The sequence below is a fragment of the Camelus ferus genome, chromosome 4, assembly GCF_009834535.1.
Source record: "Camelus ferus isolate YT-003-E chromosome 4, BCGSAC_Cfer_1.0, whole genome shotgun sequence".
Classification (NCBI taxonomy): Eukaryota; Metazoa; Chordata; class Mammalia; order Artiodactyla; family Camelidae; genus Camelus; species Camelus ferus.
In genome coordinates, this window is record NC_045699.1 from 13346518 (window position 1) to 13368239 (window position 21722).

Sequence of the window (21722 nt, forward strand, 5' to 3'; positions counted from 1 at the left end):
ACTGAATTATGTAGTCTTTTAAAACACCTATATATGAATGTTTGACTATTTAGAAAGAACAATCCTCTGACTGAAAAGGACTGAAAGGTTTTCCAATGGTTCTCTATTTCACTTCCAACTTGCAGCTATTCAATACACACACGAACTGGTGACGGGAAACATGAACTCCCAGGAAAGTTCATTTCATCTCTGAATGGCTACAATAGTCAGTAAGATAGCAGGGTTACTTCCCTCAAAGAGCTCAAAGTCTAGATATTTAACAACACTTACTAAGAGCTATCATATGAAAGTAAAGCCTGCTATAGCAGTACACAACAAGGACAATTAATCTAGTTTGAGGTATCAGGAAATTTTTCTCTAAAGAAGCAATATTTAAGCTACATTATAAAGGATGAATGAATAGGAGTTACCTAGTCAAAATATAGAAGTTCAAAATCAAAGCATTATAAGTACAGGAATTTGAAAGTGAGGATGAATGTGATAGCACAAGAAACTGAAAGAGTATTATGGTTCAGGCAGAGAATGTGAAGTGAAAAAATGGCACAAAATGGGAGGGGATAGCTCAGTGGTAGACTGCGTGCTTAGCACGCATGAGGTCCTGGGCTCAATCCCCAGTACTACCATTAAAAAAAAAGCTTTACTGACATGAAAGAAAAATCACAGTTGACTTTTACACCAGAAATCGACACACTATAAACTGACTCTACTTAAAAAAAAAAAAAAAGCAGCACAAAGATGAGGCAGGTTATCAAAAACTTTATAAGCCACATGTTATGAAAGTCTGGACTTTCTCCTAAGGACAATGGTAAAATTACTGAAGAATTTTAAGCAGAGGAATAAAATGATCAATGTGCATTTCTGAAAAATATTTCTGATCAGGATAATAAAAGAGAAGTCAGATTAGAGGCAATAAGACTAGTTAGGAGGGTGTCACAGTAATCCAGGTGAAAGATGAAGATTGCTTGGTGGCAACTAGGATGTAAGGTAGAGGATTTTTGTTTGAGGCATTTAAGAGCCAGAGTCTATGGATTTTGGTAAGGGTTAGTGAGGGAGAAGTCAAGTATGATTCCCAGGGTTTCTGGCTTGAGCAATTGAGGACATGGTTGTATTATCTACTGAAAAGAAAAGCATGTTGAGGAAGAAGTTGCTTACAGCAGTTATAGACATGTATTTAATATATGTGAAAGACATAATTAAAATAAAAAAATCAAAGGCCCAAAAAAATGGATGAAATCTGACACTTCAGCTGCATAAAGGGACCAGTAGTAGAGGTGGATCATGATTATCTTAGAACAACATGATTTTCAGCGTAACAAAAATTGAGTCTTGGAGGCACAAGGCTGTTTCCCTGGACTAGTGAGATGGCTGCAGTCCTGTGCTCCCAGGGACCCTGGTAGAGAAAGCAGAATAAATTTGTGCTTGCTCCAATCTGTAGTTTCTTCAATCAAGTCAGTTAGTTCTTAGCATTCTAGAGAAACTAGAAAAGCTTACTAAGATGATACCCAGCAAAGATGGAAAGAATAATAGGCTCCTAAAGGGGTTCCAGATAAGAAGCTGGCATCTAGAAAAACTTTAGGAAGAAGAGTTCAAAGAAAATGGGGGAACTGTCAGTTAGAGTCCAGAGTCTAAAACCCAATGGTCAGCCTGTGTTCTATATATCCTTCTATAGGGTATATGGTTTTTCCAAATATTGGCTACAGCAGCAGTAAAGTTAGGGAGTAGAGGAAGATAGAACCCCTAATTACATGGAAGCATGGGCTTCCACTTGTATACTTGCATGGGTGGGAAGTGAATTACAAGTAAAAAACGGTGATGGCAAAGTCAGAGACCTAGGTCAGCAGACAGCTTTTTTGCTTTCTGGTCTGAAAATATTTTTCCCAAGCTCATTGACGACAGCCCTGATACAGAGAAAATCTTGTCAAAGCCCCCTCAACATTACTGGTAGTAAAAAGCTGAAAGCTACTGTAAAATAAGGACAGTAAAACCCAGAGGTCATGAAATCCCAGCCAGGGACATTCAGAACCAATGGGAAACATATGGTTCACTCTGACTAAGGCTTTGGATCCATTAAAAACTTTACTGGACTATTACTCAGTTCAAACGATCAACAATGGTCTCAGAGCATACTGATGTAGTGTGATTAGCTGCAAGGGTGAGGGGAGAGATAATTTTTTACTAATAACAAAGTTTGTATATAACTAAGTTTTAAAAAAACACAATATAGATAAACTATGATTAGTTCTATAATGATGTTACTACTATTCACTTATCTTATGGCAGTAATTTTTTGGGTGGGAAACAAAGTTAAAGAATATGAGCTTATAGCATACATGATCTGGAATACCCTCATAGAAGAGTGATGTGCCTATAAATGTTATATAACATATGTGAAGTAGCAGAAAAACTAGTATCTGCTGAACCCGCCATGGCCTAGGTTTCAAGGAAAATCCTAGTTTCTTGTAATGACTGGCTGAGAAGTTACACTATTGGGAGACTGGTCAGACATTAAGGGATTAAGAGTAAGGTTTGTATCCTAGGCTTTACAGGAATTTAATTACCATCTTATCTTTCCTCTTTTAAACTTAAGAGAATTCCCTACATAGGCTGTTTGCAGTTCCCCATCTTGCTATTAGACCCCAAGACACTGCAATGAGGTTTCTCCTCCTGCCATTCCAATGAAATTGTTCGCAGTAAGATTATCAAATCCAAGGGGCAGTTTCCAGTTATCTTACTCTGCAATATTTGACACTATTGATACATCCTTCCTTCTTTCAATTTTTTTTCCTTACATTGTTTGTTGTTTGGGGGGTGGAGTTTTTCTGGTTTTTCTTACTCTCAGATCATTTCTTCTCTGTCTTCTTGGCTTCTTCATGGCTTTCTTGGCTTTCTCTTGCTTCATTTAAATTCTGGATTCTGTTTACTTGACTTCTAATGCTACATTACATTCAAGGTAACCCCACTCATTCTTTAAGAACTCTCAAATTTGATCTTTTTCCTAATTTTCAGATTGCTTAATGCAATTGCTTACTAGATATATTCATGTGGATATGTTTCAGGACATCCTAATATGCAGTATATCCATAATTAAACTCTTCTCCCTCAAAGTCTGCACCCCTCTGTATTCCCTCTTATGTTTGAAAGCACTTCACCATACACTTATCCAAGTCAGAAACCTGGGAGATTCATCCCTCCTGCTCCCCTCAAATTCATGTTCTCAGTTGCCATTAGATTGAGCTGGAAGATGTGTCTGGTCAATGTCTCCAGCTACACAGCTGGTCAGCTGGATTAGATAGGACAGAGCTCCTATATATCTTGGCAGATTCTCAAGCTTTACAAAACCTCCTCCCATACCACTGTTCTTAAAAAGAAAAGAGATCAGGGCCCTAGTGAACTCCTCTATATTGTGATTTCTCAGTTGGTGGATTCATATCTGAGCCTCCCATGAGACGCAATGCACAGATGTGGGCAGTCCTAAAGTAGGGTAAAATATAGGGCTTGTTACCAATTCTATCCTTAGATTTACTATCATAGGAGAGCACAAGATCATAGATGGGAGAAGCTAATCAGCTATCACACTGAAGGTGCAAAGCAGGCCAGCAAAAGGGCCTAATGTAGAAAAATTAAAAATGAGGAGACCAAAAGAAAGGGGAAAGGACACACTTGTCAAATAAGTGTAACTTTAGAGCTATCCTCAAGCTCTGAGTGTCTGATATGATCATAGTTCTACATAACTTATTTCTTCCAAATTTACTGATGACTATATGCCGGATACTATAATAGGTGCTAGGGATATCAAAATAAACAAGGCAGTTACCACTATATCCCAGAAGGGCTTCTAGTCTATTAGGTGCACAAAAGCAAAAGTTACAATGCAACATAAGTACTGAAACTGAGTTATATATAAAGTACTATGGTAACTAGATGGGTGAAGAGTTCAGGAGGTTTTTACATAGAAGGTATCATATCAGCAAGGCACTTTAATAGGTAATGTAGAAATTCTAGAGATAAATAAGGTATTTTTCTTCAAGAAACTTATACTCTAGTAAGACAAGTATCCCAACTTTTCCACTATAAATTTAGGCCTTTTTTCCCCTCACAGGGAGGAAAGAAGAAATGAGTATGGATTGTTGTTACAAAAGATTTGGGATAGTATAGAAAGGACACCATTGCTTTTTGATATTCTCTGCTATAGCCAGCCAGTGAAGTAAGGGAGATACGCTCTTTTTGCAGCACTAAAGGGCTGAGCACCACCACAATCACCTTTGTCCTCACTGTCAATAAGGTCATCTGACTCTTCTGCCTCTCTATCATAAAATGTTCTCTTGAATCAGGGCTTACAGACCAATCGCGATTTTTCTACTCTGAGAAGCAGTTCTGAACCCTGGAGAAGATCTGATCACCATTTTTCAGAAAGGCAACTATCCCAATCTTCTCTCCTGATCAGTATACAAGGTATGTGCTAGTGACTCTCCTGGCCTCAAGGCTCCCAATTCAGCAGGCCTACTGACTTTAGAGGTGAAAGGGCAGCAGAAAGCAAATCAAATTAGAGAGGTGGAACAAGAATAAACCTTGAAGGACTTGCGCACATCCAGATTCTTTCTTTTCTAGCACTTGGGGTCCTTCTGAGTCAAGCTCAATCTCCTGGTTCCTTCAAGTGTTCCTTCTGTGGCATGGTTTCAGTCTCTTTACCATTCTGTTCATTTCACTCTCATTGAGTTCCAGTTTTTCTTTATTCCTTTTAAAGTATGATGCCAAGAAACTTAGGATTCCAAGCAGACTATCACTTCCCATAGTCTCTATATTCATGTTTTGGTAATGCAGTCTAGGATTCCAGCTGTTGTGATTTTATCACATGAATTCACACTGAGCTGCTATCCAAACCTCCTATAACATTTTCACATATTTTAGTAACCTACGGCACTTTCTCCTCCCCGACTCCTACTTCAATTTTAATTAGTTTCAAACTCCTATTAAAGTCCATCCTCTTACACTCAGTCTCTCTCTCACCTACATTTTGCATATCACTATAGCAGTAAGTAAAAAACCTAGTACATCAAATAGTATTAAACTGGTATGTTAAAATGAATATGTGTAACTTTAATGTTTTAAACTAACTTTTAGCTTCAAGCTTCATCCAATTTATTGAACACACATTCTCTACAAAATGTTTTAAATTTTGGCAGGAAAATTTCTTTACAGTTATTCAAACAAGTTCTGATAATTCTAAGTCTACATACTAGAGGCATTTAAAATGTACAATAAAAATTCTCTAAATATGTAAAAGTTAAAATATTGCTTAAAGCCTCACCGTTTCTAAAGAAAAGAAAAAGAACTATGAAGAAGTTTGTTTCAACAGAGTTATAATCAACAAAATCAGATGGTATAAGGAGTAATCTTTGGCATGTATTAAACACAATGTAAGTTCTTAATTATTTCCTAAAGCAGTAGTTATCAAACTTTAGCATGCATCAGAATCATCAGGAGAGTATGTCAAAACACAAATTGCTAAGACCTGTTCCCAAGGTTTTATGTTCAATAGGTCTAGGGTAGAGTCCAAGAAGTTTTATTTCTAACAAGTTTCAGATGGTTTTGATGCACCCGGTCTGAAGATAATACCACCATCCTAGTGAAATATATAAAAAATAGTTTAACCAATCTCCAAATTAAACAATAAACGGTGATTCATTTTTCTCCATAAAATATATATTCAGAAAGTACAGAATAGCAACATATACATGCCATTTGAAATCTCAGATACCAAAAGATAAACCACTATGAAACTGACTACATTATCATGTACATCCTAGGGAAAATACTGATGAGGAAGTACTTTCAAATGTTTTAGGAAAATCTCCATGAAACTTATTCAAATTTCAGTTTATAAATTAATATCATTAGTAACAGCCAACAACTAACATCTACATGCAGTTTTTATTTATTTGTTTGTTTGTTTATTTATTTATTTATATTTATTTAGGAGGGGAGGTAATTAGGCTTACTAATTAATTAATTTATTTAATGGAGGTACTTGGGATGGAACCCAAGACCTTGTGCATGCTAAGCACACGCACTACTACTGAGCTGTACCCTCCCCTTCTTATGTGCAATTTTTAAATAGCATGCTACTCTGAGTCACACACACACACACGCTCCATTCATCTAATCCTCACAGCAACCCTAAGAGGAAGATAGGTACTGTTATTATCTCCCCTTTAAAGACGAGGAAAGTAAGCTACAGAAAGATGAAGAAGCATGTCTAAGGTTAGCCAGTAGAATAGCACAGGCCAGATCTGAATCCTGGCATTTGGGTTGCAGAACCTGTGCTCTAAAACAAAACTATTTTGTCTTTATAAATTCTATTTAATCTGTCATAAAGAATAAAAGCTTCTAACTCAGGCCTTGAAACTCTGAGTAGGAAGAAGTATCCTAAGAGAAACCAAAGAAAAGTGTTATATTTTATGTTTTTACTATTCTTGAAAGCAGCATATAAATTAAGGAGTAAATTGCAATGAATTCATTCAATTTAAGACAGTAACCCAATGATCCTGTAGCATTTTGCATATACCTCAATTATGATATATAGTTATGACATTGTAGCTGTTATTTCAATGTCTGTAATACATTCTATTAATAATTACATGACAGTTGGTTTTATATTCTAATCAATCTTTAGGAAGATGCCATACTCTAAAATTGAAGGATAATTTGTAGTGAGTAATAATGCCCCAAAATATTTTCTGGGGAGATACATGACTGTACTTTGTTAACTGCGTTACTCAAGCCCAGTTTGAGTATGCAGATGTCTAGAAAATTAGCCCCATCTTGTGGATCATGGTAGTATGACAAATTCAGGCCTTTGAGAATAGTGACATGTCAGAGAAGTGTATTATCTTGACTGACAAAAACTAAGAAATTTTTGGTAACTAGCACTGGTGAGAAAGCACTTTCACATACTGCTGCTGGTTGTATAAAATGGTACGTTTTCTGGAAATAAATTTTCAAAAATAATCAGAATTGTATATATAAGAACACTCTATTAAAAATTTCACTTCTAGAAATTTAGCCTATAGAAATATACAATTAACACACATGTATTTATCAAGGTTATTTACTGCAGCATTGTTCTTGATAATGAAAAATTAGAAACAATCTACTGTCAATGTGGATATAGCTAATACTATTTAACAACAATATCAACATGACTATAGTTAAAGTGTTGTAAGTACTTAAATACGTGCCAGGCACCATTCTTAGTGTGGCTTTAGAGCCCTGACATTGATCACTATGCTATACTTCTTAGAATGAAGTATAGATCCTCATATGGAAGAATGTTTATTATATATAGTTAAACGAAAAGACTCAAGCTCAGAAGAACTATATAGTATCAATCAATTAATAAGTATATATAAGCTATTATAGAAAAAAGTCTAAAAGGTTATAAATACCAAACTGTAAACAATGATAACCTCTGAAGAATGGGATAAGTATGAGGAGAAAGGAGATGAGTTTTTACTCCATACATTTTTGTATCGCTTGAATTTTTCACATTAAGTACATACCGGATTTATCTACAAAAAGTACACAACTTTTAACAATAAATTAATTGGAGTCTTCAAAATAACTTTAACTAGTGTAAGGAAAATTTTTAAAAAGCAAAAAGGTATAACGTCCTAGATGCTGAGGCTAATTGCACAGTTAATGAAAACATACGAGAATGGTCATTTGAGGCAACACGTGTGCACGCACGCACGCACACACACACACACACACACACACACACAGACATACCCCCAACAAACCCATAAAATAAAGTATATTCAAGGTGATTAGAACTCTTTAGAAATTCTGGGTAGGTAAGTCTATACCTGGTAATTTTTTGATAAAGATGGCAGGTTAAACATGCATATCTAATTCGAACTGCCCCCAACCTGAAACTCCACTAAAATTATAGTAAAAAGAATTTTTAAAGGTCAAACTCCCAGAAATGAGGAAAATAGGAGAGAAAACAATAGCAATAACGTTTTGGAAGCTGGAAGCAGACGGACAAGTGATAACTAATTTAGCAGACTTCAGAAAGCCTAAACCTAAGCCATGATCGGTAAAGTAAGAGTTAACCCAATTTCAAAAACCTCAGGAATTCTGCATAGATTACTAATTTTGTGTTCCTACACCATGAAAGGTTTTGTCATGTCTTAAAATAGTAACACTGTCTTTTCAGAATTTCATGTAAGACAGTGAAGAGTAACGTAGGAGCCTGTTTTGACTTAAGTGAACCAAGAAACACTATTTTGAGGGAACTTCAATGTGAAACATACAAATCCTCAAGTATTAATTTGTGGTTAGAATAAATATTTTCTTAGTCAACAATTGTTTTTTCAAAAACCAATTACTCAGCTATACGTTAGAGGTAAATCTTGAAGTAAAAGGATCTTCATTAAAAATGATATCCTATATTGAATGAGAATATAGGCTACTATTATCTATTTTTTGTTGCCTTCTTTACCCAGAGCAACAACGCTTTTTCCATGACTTTCTCTTTCTCATTCCGAAGGAGCATCTTAAAAAGGAACAATTAAGTAGATATTTAATGGTTGGCACTTCAGCTAAGAAAGGAGAAATAAGGATGAATTTCAGGAGAAATAAGGCTTTTCTGAAAAGTAGCACGGCATTTGCCAACAACGCTCTGCTTTAATAATGATAGAGTTTGTAGCCAAATTCTAACCATACATCAACTTTCAATAGGAATATTTCTCATTGCTTCTAGTTAGTAAAAATAATAACAATTCCTTCTCTGCTAATATATAGGACAGTACACTTACTTAAACCTAAATATTTTTAGAACCCATATAACAAAATTATCTGATCCATCAATAAAGCAAAAACACCGTATGGGTGAAATTTAGCAAATATTTAACATAACAAAATTAATTCCCCCAGCAGTTTAAAAAAAGTAGTATCTTATTAGAATGAAAATTTTCTTTTATGAGATTATTTTAAACAATTATTTACAAAGGCTAAATAAAGATTTGAGAGCAAAGCTGCCTATCTAGAATTGGTCAAAAGTCTAAGTGTATTATGAGGATTTTTTCTGCTTTACCCAGATTGGCAAAGAAACTGATAACTCAGCATCTGGGAATAATAAAGATTTTTGCAGAATAGTCAAATAACTGTTAGCTGATTTTATTTAGTTAACTTTGAGACAATGTAACCTTTAGCAAATTATAACTTTAAGGACTTAAAAAATGCATAAATATGATGCACTTGAGGAACTTGTTGGTTTACAGGGCCACCATTAATACCTAGCAGAAAACATAACTGTACCTAAACCATTATCTAAGGACATCTTTAAATTTAAAATGAACTGTGCAAATTTCTAAAAAGTTTATTTAAACTGCAAGGTTGGAACAAGTACTAACAAAGACAGACATGTACAAACATCATTTATGGTTTATATGCTGTCTTAACTAGAACCCCTACAAAGCAAAAGGTAGCCTAACTGGATTATACACAGGTGCCATAAATGGAAGAAATTAATAAAATAGGCCAGAGGGAATAAAGCTGAGGGCAGAGTATGGACCAGAAAGTCAAAGTAACTTGATTATCCTCCACATCTTAAGGAGCAGATTATCCACAATCTTGAGTCAAGGGATAGCTGAGAATGCAGATACAGACAAGAATCTACCTCTTTATTGAAAATCATAAATCTAAGGTAGGAATCCCCAAGAAAGTAATAAAACTGTTGCTAACCAATTAAGCTCTCTCTGGATAGGAGTGCATTTGTATAACCTAAGAACTAGAGGGCCCAAAGAAGTGACTAGAGTTTAACTCCCACTTTTAGTTCATTCTACAAATCTGACTATTTAGTTCATTTCTCAAACATTTGTTGAATGTTTATTTTCCCAGGAACCCGTGTTGATGAAAGAGGTTACCAAAGTGAGTAAGACACAGTCCTAGTCCTTGAGGATGTTATACTCTAAGGGAAAGACAAATATCTAAGTAGACAGTGGTAGCGTAATGTGGCCAATGCAGTGATACAGTTATGCAGTGTGTTCTGATAACAGATGGGATCACTCACTTAGCCCAGCCCATAAATAGGTCAGGGAGGGAAGTCAGGGTTATTATGTTGGATATGAAAGGACACCTGAGCTAGATCTTAGAAGATGAGAAGTTAGTAAGGTAAATAACAGGGAAAAGAACATTCAATATAAGGGAACAACTAACAGGAGCGAAGAACTGTGCATGAAACAGATTGATGTAAGGGGTGAGGAGTGAGGTATCACAAGTATTAATGTAAGAATAGAGATGATGAGGGGAGCAGAGGAGGCTTATGAAACACAGATTATGGAGGGACTATAATGCCATACAAAGATTCTTGAACTTTATTTGGCAGGTCATGGGAAAGCACTATTAAGTAGGAGAATGACACAAGGTCACATTCCATACAAGTTACTCTGGCAACACTGTGGTGGCTGAATCTGAGAGGGAGCAAGACTGGAGGTGAGGAGACCAGTTAGGAGGCTACTGCAATAGTTCAGGCAAGAAATAATGAGGTCCTGAACTAACAAGTAACCTTCTAACAAGTAACCTTTTAACAAACCCTCTATGCTGTTGAACCAATAATCCAGGATGATCACAGTGTAGCAGAAGAACAAAAAATTAACACACTGATATATATATATATATGAACATATAAATACATAATATTCATATATCACATATATTTTATATGTACATATATAAACACTTTTGCTACTATTACAGTACTACATTACCAATTGTCTCTTTCTATGTTAATCAAAATAGGACAAAGAATGTTAGAAAACAGGAAAATGGAAGCCACAATTCAAAGCATTCTATTTTCTTAAAATTAGTAATTAATAATAAAGTAAGAAACTGTTACCCCAAAATGAGTTATTTTACTGAAAAAATAAATATAATCTTGCTAGAAATTTAAGTTTAGAAAGAGATTATTTAGAATGTATCCATAAAGCATCTGAAATCAAGAACATTATCAGATGTATCAGAATAATTTATTAATAAAGAAAATCTATAATACAGATCTACATAAATTAAAATAAAAAAAATAATTTAATAAAGAAAATAACATGAACTTAGTCTCAGCAATTTATTGTGAATCTACCTTGCCATATATACCATTTAACATTCATAAATCTTAGTGAAGTAGAACCATTTTATTCATTTTGAAGATGAGAAAACAAAAGCCCAGATAATAACTGGGACTGAAAGTTTGTCTACCTTTAGATGTCTTATTTACATATAGCCACATGTAAATAAAACTGTAAGCATTTCACAAGAATATTTTTATTTCACAAATGCAGCATTTTCTATAAGAAAGCCAAGATTAGGCTTGTGCAATAGAACTAAGACTTTGGGGCCAAAGACAATTTGGTTTATAACTAGACTTTACCCCTTACTAGCTGTGGGAATTTGAGTAACTTCTCTGAGCTTCAACAAGTAAAAATGAGGTTACAGGCTTCAAAGGGTTCCTGCAAAGATCACAAAGTGCCCAGTCCAGATAAGTAACCAATTAATAGTAGCTAATGCTATTATTCATAAATGAAGAAAAAGTACAAATAAAACTAATACACTGCATTAAAACTGAAGTAAAAAATTAGTTTAGGAAAAGAACACCCCTTTTCCCTGCTACGAATGTTTCTTTAGCCATAATAATTATATATTGACAATATCATACTTAACTCAACTCTTGATAATCCAGGAGCATATTAACTGGTCTGCAGTTAATATGTGATTAAAGTACCATAGGAACCTACCTTTCTCTCCCCTATTAGAGAGAAAACAGTTAGGAAACTGTAATGCCCAAACTCTTCCCCCAACCACACACACACTATAGCTCCCAAATCCCCACCACAGCATTTCCACTCGTTTGTACCCCAGGCTTCCCCAAATGCTCTGATCCCCACCTGGGCTCTTCAAATCCCACTGCTAGGGAAAGCTGAGAGAGAATCAGAACAATCAGTATTTGCCACTTCATCACTGGACTCTCTAGGAATAAATTCTTTCTGCATTGTTTGTGATATTTGTGACTTGCTCCTCACTCCCCTGCAACTCTATCAGTTACTCCAGTTCATAGTTGACCATTTTGAAGCATAATTTAGAAATATGTGAGCAACTTTAAAATATTTTACTTCATTAAAAAAAGTTTTCTTTGTAAAATGAAATAAATTCATCATATATCCATTTTAAGTTATATCAAGTTTCTAGTTGGCTTAAATAACTCAATATTAATTCTCATGTTTAGTATTATAGCAGTTTAGTATTTTAGTAGTTAAACCTAGTGATATCACAAAGACTTAGTGATATCACAAAGAGGTAAACAGCCCCTGAGGTATACCAAATAAATGCTACTATACATTATAAAAATATCAAAATAATTACCTTGGTGTTCTTCTAAATCCATGTCAAGTTGTCTAATTTCTTCATTAAATTGATTTATTTTTTCTTTTATATCTGTTAACCTGTTGAAATATTATTAAATTAATTTATGACAGATAATTTAGATGTTCAGTAAAAACATTTAATGATGATGTGAGGAAATCTTAAATCTTTTCTAATCTGCATAAACAATATCAAGAAACGATATATCTTATTCTGGGAACAATAGTATAAACTTGAGAGAAAAATCTTTTCTAAATTTTTCTCATGATTCATATTTTGAGTATAAGTATATTTTGAGAATATTAGGTTTCCTGATTTCAAAAGTAGACCCTTCCCCAGCCTTATTTTGAGCTTGGCTTGTGATATTAAGAAAGTAAAAAATCTTTAGCAATCTTATTTTTGTAGGTTTATACAAATTGAACTAAGTTGGTAAATTAGTCTTAGAAAATAAGAGTAAAATTTACCATTAACAGAAGATTATGTGGGTTAAAAATTTAACAAAAGCAGTTGTACTTATTATAAAGCCATAGTAATCAGTATGGTGCTGGAATATATATATAGTAATGGAATAGAACTGTGAGTCTAGAAATAAGACCCTGTATTTATATACAATTGATTTTTGACAAAGGTATCAAAACAATTAAACAGAGAAAGAATATTAAAAATATTTGTTGAAAGAGTATTTGTTGAAAGAATATTTCAGCAAATGGTGCTGAGACAACTGGACATGCACAAGCAAAAGAATAAAACTGGACTCCTACCTCATACCACATACAAAAGTTAAAAAAATGGATCATAGCTCTAAGCATAAGAATTAAACTATAAAACACTTAAATAACAAAAAGTAAGCATAAATCTTCATGACCTTGAATTAGTCATTAGTTTCTTAGATATGACATCAAAAGTACAAGCAACAAAAGAAAAAAATAAACTAGACATCATCAAAATTTAAAACTTTTGTGCTTCAAAGAACATCAAAAAGAAAGTGAAAAGACAATCCACAGAATGGAATAAAAATTTTACAAATCATTTATCTGAGAAGAGACTTGTATTCTGAATATACATAGAACCCTTATAATTCAGTAATAAAACAATAAATAATCCAATTTAAAAATGGGCAAAGAATGTAACTAGACATTTTCCCAAAGAATGTATACATATAATCAATAAGTACAGGAAAAGAGGTTCAACATCATTCATTAGTCATCAGGGAGATGCAAATCAAGACAATAATGAGATACCACTTCACACCCACTATGATGGTTTAATCAGAAACAACAGGTAATAAATATTGATGAGGACATGGAGAAACTGGAAGACTTATACACTGCTGGTGAAAATGTAAAATGGTGCAGCTGCTTTGGAAAATACTCTGGCATTTCCTCAAACAGTTAAATGTAGGGTTACTATAGAAACCAGCAATTCCACTTGTAGATAAATACCTAAGTGAAAATATATGCCCACACAAAAATCTGTACACAAATGTTCATACCAGCATGATCCATCACAACCATAATGAAAACAATCCAAATGTCCATCAATTAATGAATGGATAATATGGTATATCTACATGATGGGATATTAATTGGCAATAAAAAGAAATGAACTACTGATAAATGCTACAAATATATGAACCTTGAAAACATTATGCTAAGTGAAAGAATCCAGCCTCATAGGACCACATATTGTATGCTTTCACTTATATGAAATATCCACGAAAGAAAAAAAATTTACACAACATTGTGGACTGACTATACTTCAATAAAAAATATATATACTAAAAAAAAAAAAGAAAGAAGGAAAGAAAGAAAGAAAGAAAGAAAGAAAGAAATGTCCAGAATAGGCCAATCTATAGAGACATAAAATACATAAAGTAGAGTGGTTACCACCACCTTGGGCTGGGAATGAGAGATGAGAGGGGTGACGGTTAAGAGATATGGGTTCTTATTGGAGTGACTGAACTGTTCTAAAATTGATTGAGGTGGTGGTTGCACAACTCTGTGTATATATTAAAAACCTCTGAATTGAAACCTTTAAATATATGAATTGTATGTTATGTATTGTAATAAAGCTGTTTTTAAAAAGCAATGATACTATATAATGGCTCTTAACATTCAAAGAACTAGTTAAAGCTGTAAATAAAACTGAAAGCTGCATCAATACTGCCAATGTGAACCATAGGAAAAAAAGGCTGTAACAATAAGCATTTCTTATATATTTTCAATGTAATTTAAAAGATGGGAAATGAATGTAAAATGTCCTAGTGTAAATATACTTACTGTCGCTCCATGCTGGCTATTTCCTGATTATCTTCTTTAACCTATAAAGGCATAAAGAGAAAATAGTATTTAAAGAATCACTCATTGGTAAGCTATCTTCCTCTAAGGTATGTTGTACTAAAATGTCAAAACTATTTTCTTTCTTTACACTTATTTCTTAAAATTCAAACTTTGAAGTTAAAAGAAACATCATGAGGGAACTAGTCACAGATTTTTCTTTCTTCTTCAAAGGAAGAGTATTGAATGATATATCCATACCTGTCTACATGGCACCATGAGGATAACACATCTTTAGGCCTAGATCAGTATATCTAGGATTTCTGAGCCTGTCTCCCCACCCCTGCTACACACCACCAACCCACACACAAAGTAGGGTTGCCAGATTTAGCAATCCCTGTTACATTTGATTTTCAGAAAAATAATGAATTACTTTTGGGGTAGGTATATACCATGCAACATTTGGAATATACTTATTATCATCCTTACATACATATTTATTCTAAAAGGTTATTCACTGCTTATCTGAAATTAATCAGTAATGTAATCAGTCATTCTGTATTTTATCTGTCAATCCTATCCCAGGATTGCTGTCTCTTCCCCTGCCTTCAATATCTCTTTCCAAGGAACTTCAGAGATTCCAGATTTTAATACCTTCTAGAACGATTCTAATACTTAAATAGCTCCTGGGTTGATCTCTTATGTTCTTGTATGCCCATGATTAAATCTAATACCACAAAGGAATTCTATTTGTAGGTTCCTGACTGAAACTGTTCCCAAATATGTAGGCTTCTAAGAATCCTACATTTAGGGTGTCTCAGGATAAACAATAGGCTAAGTTAAAGCCAGCCTTGGGGTAGTAAGAAAGTTACTAAATATATGTGACACAACTTGGTGACATATTGTGATTTCACAGGACATTTTAATTCCATTCACTTTATGGAAGCACTGACAGAAATAGCCACACAAAGTCATCAGCCTTAGGGCACTTCATTTTCTAAACACAAGGCTCAAAACAATAATGGAATGAACAGATCTTCAATAAGATTACATAATTATTTACTGACCAATAAGAAGAGTTTCAAGTTTTCCCTATAAGGATCCAAAACATGAAAAAATGGCCAAAATATGTATGAAGACCATATAAATTTAGGATTTAAGTCTAAAAACAGTTTATGTGAGAAATGATTTTTACTTAGATTTTCCTGGTCGAGCAGTTCATACTAATTTAGGTGGAGCTCATTTTTCATTATTTTTTAAGACAATAGCTTACTGGCTTTCTGTTTGATTCATATACCTTAAATAAAACAAACTGATACATTTACCAAATCCTGACATTAAAATACCTTCGTCTATTTTTCCTACCTGCTTAAGTAATCTCTCTCTCTCTTCCATTGGAGATCCCATGCTTTTGTCTTCTGCAATCAGTTGATCTCTATGGGACTCCAACTCATAAAGTTTTTCATGAAGCAATACAGCCTCCTGTTTTACCTGAGAGTGTGCTATTTCCTGAAGAGAATAAAACATTAATTTTAGTATTTTATCAAAAATTATTCAAATAGATTTCAGTTTATAAGACTAAGGAAAAATTTAAACTATCAGCATCTTTAAATAGAGTTATCAAGTATCTATAGTACTCAATAATGCTAGAAAGCACTTCTTTAAACTGGAAGAATAAAAATAAATCCCTATATACTTTCATAAGCTATTTTCAGTCTAAGATTCACAAGAAGACGGTAGCTTTAGTTTATTTTATTTTCTAAATACAAGACCTGAACAAAGATAATGACAGCTCTACTGATGGGAAGATAATAAGGAAAATGTCACAATGGATGTACAACTTTAACCACAAAATCCGATTAAAAGCTGAAAGAACTAATCTCTAAAGGCAAGATATTTTCTCCTAAACAGATCATATATATGCTTTCCTACAGTGTTATGGGTTGAACTATATCCCCTCAAAAAACATATATTGAAGTCCTAATCTCTAGTACCTGTGAATGTGACCTAATGCAGAAATGGGGTCTGTGCAGATTTAATCAAATTAAGATGAGGTCATTAAGGTGCACCTTAATCCAGTTTAACTGCCGTCTTTATAAGAAGAGAAGAGATAAAACCAAGACACACAGAGAAGGCCATTTGATGACATATACAGAGAATGGAGTGATGCAGCTACAAGTCAAGGAATGAATGCCAAGGATTGACAGTCACCACCAGAAGTTAGAAGAGACAAGGAAGGATTCTACCTAGTGTCTCAGAGGGAGCAAGTCTCTGCTGACATCTTGATTTTAGACTTTTAGTTCCCAGAACTATAAGAAAATTTCTGTGGCTTTATAACACCCAGTTTGTGATACTTTATTACAGCAGCACTAGAAAACTAACAGACATGAGAAGTATAGTTAACACATATTCACTACTGTTCGACTGTTCACAAAGAGAAAATAAGGGATGTGATAATTTTAAAAGATAACCTTTTAAAAGAGCTATGGATTTTGGTGGTGGTGGTGGTGATGATGATGACAATGACGATGGAAATGACATTTGAGGCTGTTAATTTATTGAGCACCTGTTCTATGCCAGGCACTGTACTCCATATTCTTAATACACTATCTCAATCACTCAAACCAACTCTACAAGATAGTACTATCGTCTCTGTTTTACAGATGAGAAAACTGAAGATCTAAGATCTAAACAATTTTTCTAAGTTAACAAAAATGAAAGTTAATGATGATATCTGAAACCAGGCCCACAGCATAAACAAGATTTTTAAGAGGGAAGACCTCTTTGTTGCAAGCAAAAGAGAAGGAGAAAGTAAACAAAGAGGAAATGTTTGAAAGTCCATAGGCAAAGGGTCTCATACACAGCTAATGTAATGGATTACCATCAGGTGAAAAACCATGATAATAAAATACTGATAGAAAAAAACGCAGCTATTTTGAGGCATTCCTTTTCATAGTACCTTCACCTTCCCCTTTGCTTAACCACCTACAGACATATTCAAATTGCATCTTGATAACAACAGTTCCTGAAGACTCAAGCTCATGTGGATCCTTCACCTGATTTTTTTCACATCCTTGTGAACTAAATAAGCAATATTCAGCAAAGTAGTAAGCATAAAGCAGATATTCAATAAATATTGTTTGATATTTGACATGTTTTCTTTAAGAGCAAGTGCTTCCTCCAACCAAAAAAGAAAAAACAAACCCACAAAGGAATCTAGCTAAAGTTAAACAGAATTTACAGTTTCTTAATTTGAGAATACTGTATTGTTTTTTAAGTTCATCTAATTTTAGGCATATATATACTGATGCCAAAGAAGAGTGACATTGATACAAACACTAAATCCAAGGTTATGTCTTACACCTCTTTCCGTGGAAACTAAATCTGCCAAAGAAATAAGAGCTGACACTCACCTATACACCCCCCAAAAAGATAGTAAGGAATTCTGAAAGTTGGTTGTATTAATACTGAATGTAGTCTTTATTCCTTGAATCATATTTTTATTACCAGAGATCAAAGAAAATAAAAATTATGTGTATACACATGTAGACAATTGGATATAGAAAATCACCTTAATATTTTTAAGTAAACTATTTTTTCAACAGCATTTCCAAAAGAATGATTACAAAATACTTATGTTTATTTCTTCTGCAAGCTAGATGACAGCAATCTTGTCATTTTACAATTGTTACTAATTCTATCATCATGATATCTACCTGAATACATAGGAGATCAAGAAAGGCAGGTAAGATCTGATGTACAGACAATATCTGAGTTGCTACATAACATAAGCATAAACTACATAAGAAGATAGTTTGCAGGAAAAGAAATACACTGACCAACAAATACGTAGAGAGGTACTCAACTTCTTGCATAAAAAAAAAAAGAAAATTGAAACAAGATAGCATTTTTTTTAACTGTTGAACTAGCAAAAATGGAAAAGGTGTATAATGCATGCTGTTAATGAGTACAGGGGGAAATAGGCACTCTCATACATTGAGTTTAGGAGTACAAAATAGAACAATTTTTTTTGGAAGACAATTTCGCAATGTCACAATGTTTTAAAAGTATGTACCTTTTGACCCAATGCAAGAAATTTATCTTAAGATACACTCATAATAACTTCATAAAATGTATGTTTTTCACTAGAGCATTGTTTTGTAATCCCAAAAAACTATAAACAACCTAGTCATCTACAAGGCTGTACTTTATAGTTATACAATATAATACAATGCAGTAATTTCAAATAATGAGGGAGATATTTTAAGAGGTGATGTGAAATAGACATTCAAGAGAGAATGTTAGGTTAAAACAAAACAAAACAAAAAAAGCTGCAGACAGTATATCAAGTGTAAATCCCATTTTAGGTTTACCACAACAAGTAGAACCAAGAAAGTATTACAAGATTGTTGTGAAGACAAAATGACAACGCTAGTGACATATGTAAAGAGCTCAAAAAAGCACACATAGTAAGCATTCAATAAATGTAAGAGTAGTTCGGTCTGGAAAGACAGAAAAGAGACATTCTTACTTTCATCTTACTCAATTTTTTTTATAACAAACATGTTTTATTTTGTGAATTAAAAACCCTTTAAGTAAATAAATATTAAAACAAATACAAGCTTTTACAGCTTTAAAGTAATGAACTGACTTCCCCCTCTTCATTTGTTTTTAGTCTCTTGTTCATATGCCTTTTAATTACCACTAGATTTTGTAAGCCTCTGTAGGGCAGATGATTCCTTTTGTACGGGGTTGGAAGTCAATAATTAAATCTACTTTCTTTCTAAACTAGGATATTTGTGGCCCTGAATGGGAAAAAAAATTATTACACTCTTGTTAGTAAATTGCTAAATACACATGTTACCTGAATGAGTTCTATTAATAAATTTAGCTGAATTATCTTTTGTAGCTGACTAATATGAGAACTTTTGATTTTATACTTACAGATTCCAAACTCTCTTTTTTCATATTCAATGAATCTAGTTGTTGTTGAAGTGTATCTAATTCCTAAGAAGGAAAAAAAGCAAATACATACGCAATTTACTTTAAGAATAATTTGTTTGTTTAACATTTCAAACATGGGTGTGACAAAATAAATTCTGTAGACATTTTCAACCCATACCTTATGATTTAACTAGAATTTATTAATTCATTATTTCTATTTTTGCCAATTTATTTAATTATTCCTAAAAACTCTGGCATGATCTACCATGAAAAATACTTTGAGCTTGTCAAAGGGAGCCACACCTTTCCACAATAAAACATCACTGTGTTCTGAGAATACAAACTATCAAAAGACTTCAAATTAATGATGTCACTGTTTAGTTACAATTTTTATTTTTGATTTTTTAACCATTTTTTCATAACTTTTGCCTAATTTCTTTTAAGGCCAAGACCTATAGCAGTTTACATGCTTCACTCTTAGGGATAAGACCCTTGAACTGTTTACAGTTGAGTTTGAACTGCCTGGGTCCACTGACATGAGGATTTTCTTCATGAAATACGTACTATATACTACTAGATCTATAGTTGGTTGAATCCGCGAATGTGGAACCACCGATACTGTGGGCCAACTATAAACCATACAAAGACTATACAAGGGTAGGTATGCCTAACACATGAGGTGTTCAAGGGCCAACTGTACCCATTCAAAAACCCCGGTGCAATATTAGCTATATTTTGATAGTATTTTGGCCTTTCTATAATACTCTTTCTTCAATGTTTTATTATATCTTATAAATCCTGCTTAAAATAAAAAAGTTATATTAAATTGTCAATGAAGGATTATCTGAGAAGCTAGAACTACATTCATTATTGGCATTTATGGGGACTAATTCTCTGTTAACTGGTTAAGAGACATCTCAGCATGAAAGGGTACCACCTTGCAAAACTGAGTCACCACCATGACTGAATGTTGGGAGGATTCTCAGTAACCCCTCAGTGGGCACCCAAATTGCTAATTTAAACGCCATAATTAGGGAACAATGGGTGTTCAAACTAAGGACATAGCAAGTAAAAGACTTGCTGTTTATTAGGCAGGAAGAAAAGGAAAAAGTAAATATCAATATGGCTCTAATGTATAGGCCTTTTAATGTTTTCATTAAAAGTTCATTAAAAAAAAAGTTTCATGTATCTTTATCACCTGCAAAAATGAACGATGCATAGAAATGAATAGTATAGTAAAAGCTAGGTCATCACACAGCATAAGAAAATGAAGTTTTCTAGATCAGTGCTTCCCAAATTTAAATGTCCATATGAATCATCTGGGGACCTTGTTAAAATGAAGACTCTGATCAGTAGGTCTAGCCAAGTTCTCCCGAGATGCCAATGCTGCCTTCAGACCATATTTGTAGTAGTAAGACTGGTATATGTCTGGCCCAGAGTAGTAATGAGTGTTACCTGCAACAATTTCTCATTTGTGGTTTTCATTTCTATGTACTTGACTTGTCTTTCAGGAGACATATTTTTTATAATGCCCTCTGCTGCTTGTTTTTCCTGTTCAATTTCTTCTTCTACACTTCTAATTTGTTTTTCCTTCCTGAAATCAAAAGTATGCAAAATTCCTCTTACTATATTGAGGGGAAAAATCAATTAACTTTACTCAGTCTCAATTAAATGGGATAGTTAAAAGTTATTCAACCATAGTTCATGATCTGAAAGTCCTTATAGACGTACACAAAAATTCTACTTGCCCTGAACAAAATGTGGTCCCATCAACACAGACTTATTTTATATCTTTCTCTCCTCAATCCCCAAATCCTTCTATTTCCTTATTCTCTACTTTACTTTTTCATAAGAAAACACAAAGATTATCATGGAAAATCTTTAAAGCCTTATATATATGATATATTCACACTATGTTATTAATACCCTCAAGACAAATAAGACAGTTAAATTTTGAAAGAGTGGTTTTCAAGCATCTTTTAGCTATAGAATTCTTTGACTAAATGAAATCTTGTACAGAAATTTACCACATAAATCATCTAGAGTAAGACAGCTCTGATTGAATTGGGGAATAGAGATCTATTC

General features: G+C 33.6%; 1 protein-coding gene across 6 annotated transcripts in view; it reads right to left on the bottom strand.

Moving 5' to 3' along the window:
- Window positions 1-21722, bottom strand: part of IFT74 (intraflagellar transport 74) — a 65997-nt gene that overhangs the window by 14228 nt on the left and 30047 nt on the right. For all 6 annotated transcript variants that reach the window (XM_032479101.1, XM_032479103.1, XM_032479099.1 and 3 more), the window contains 5 exons: window positions 21093-21231; window positions 19638-19700; window positions 16059-16202; window positions 14697-14737; window positions 12418-12497 (listed from right to left, as the gene is read on the bottom strand). In XM_032479101.1, the coding sequence (XP_032334992.1) occupies window positions 12418-12497; window positions 14697-14737; window positions 16059-16202; window positions 19638-19700; window positions 21093-21231 (467 nt within the window). The remainder of the gene's footprint in view (window positions 1-12417; window positions 12498-14696; window positions 14738-16058; window positions 16203-19637; window positions 19701-21092; window positions 21232-21722) is intronic.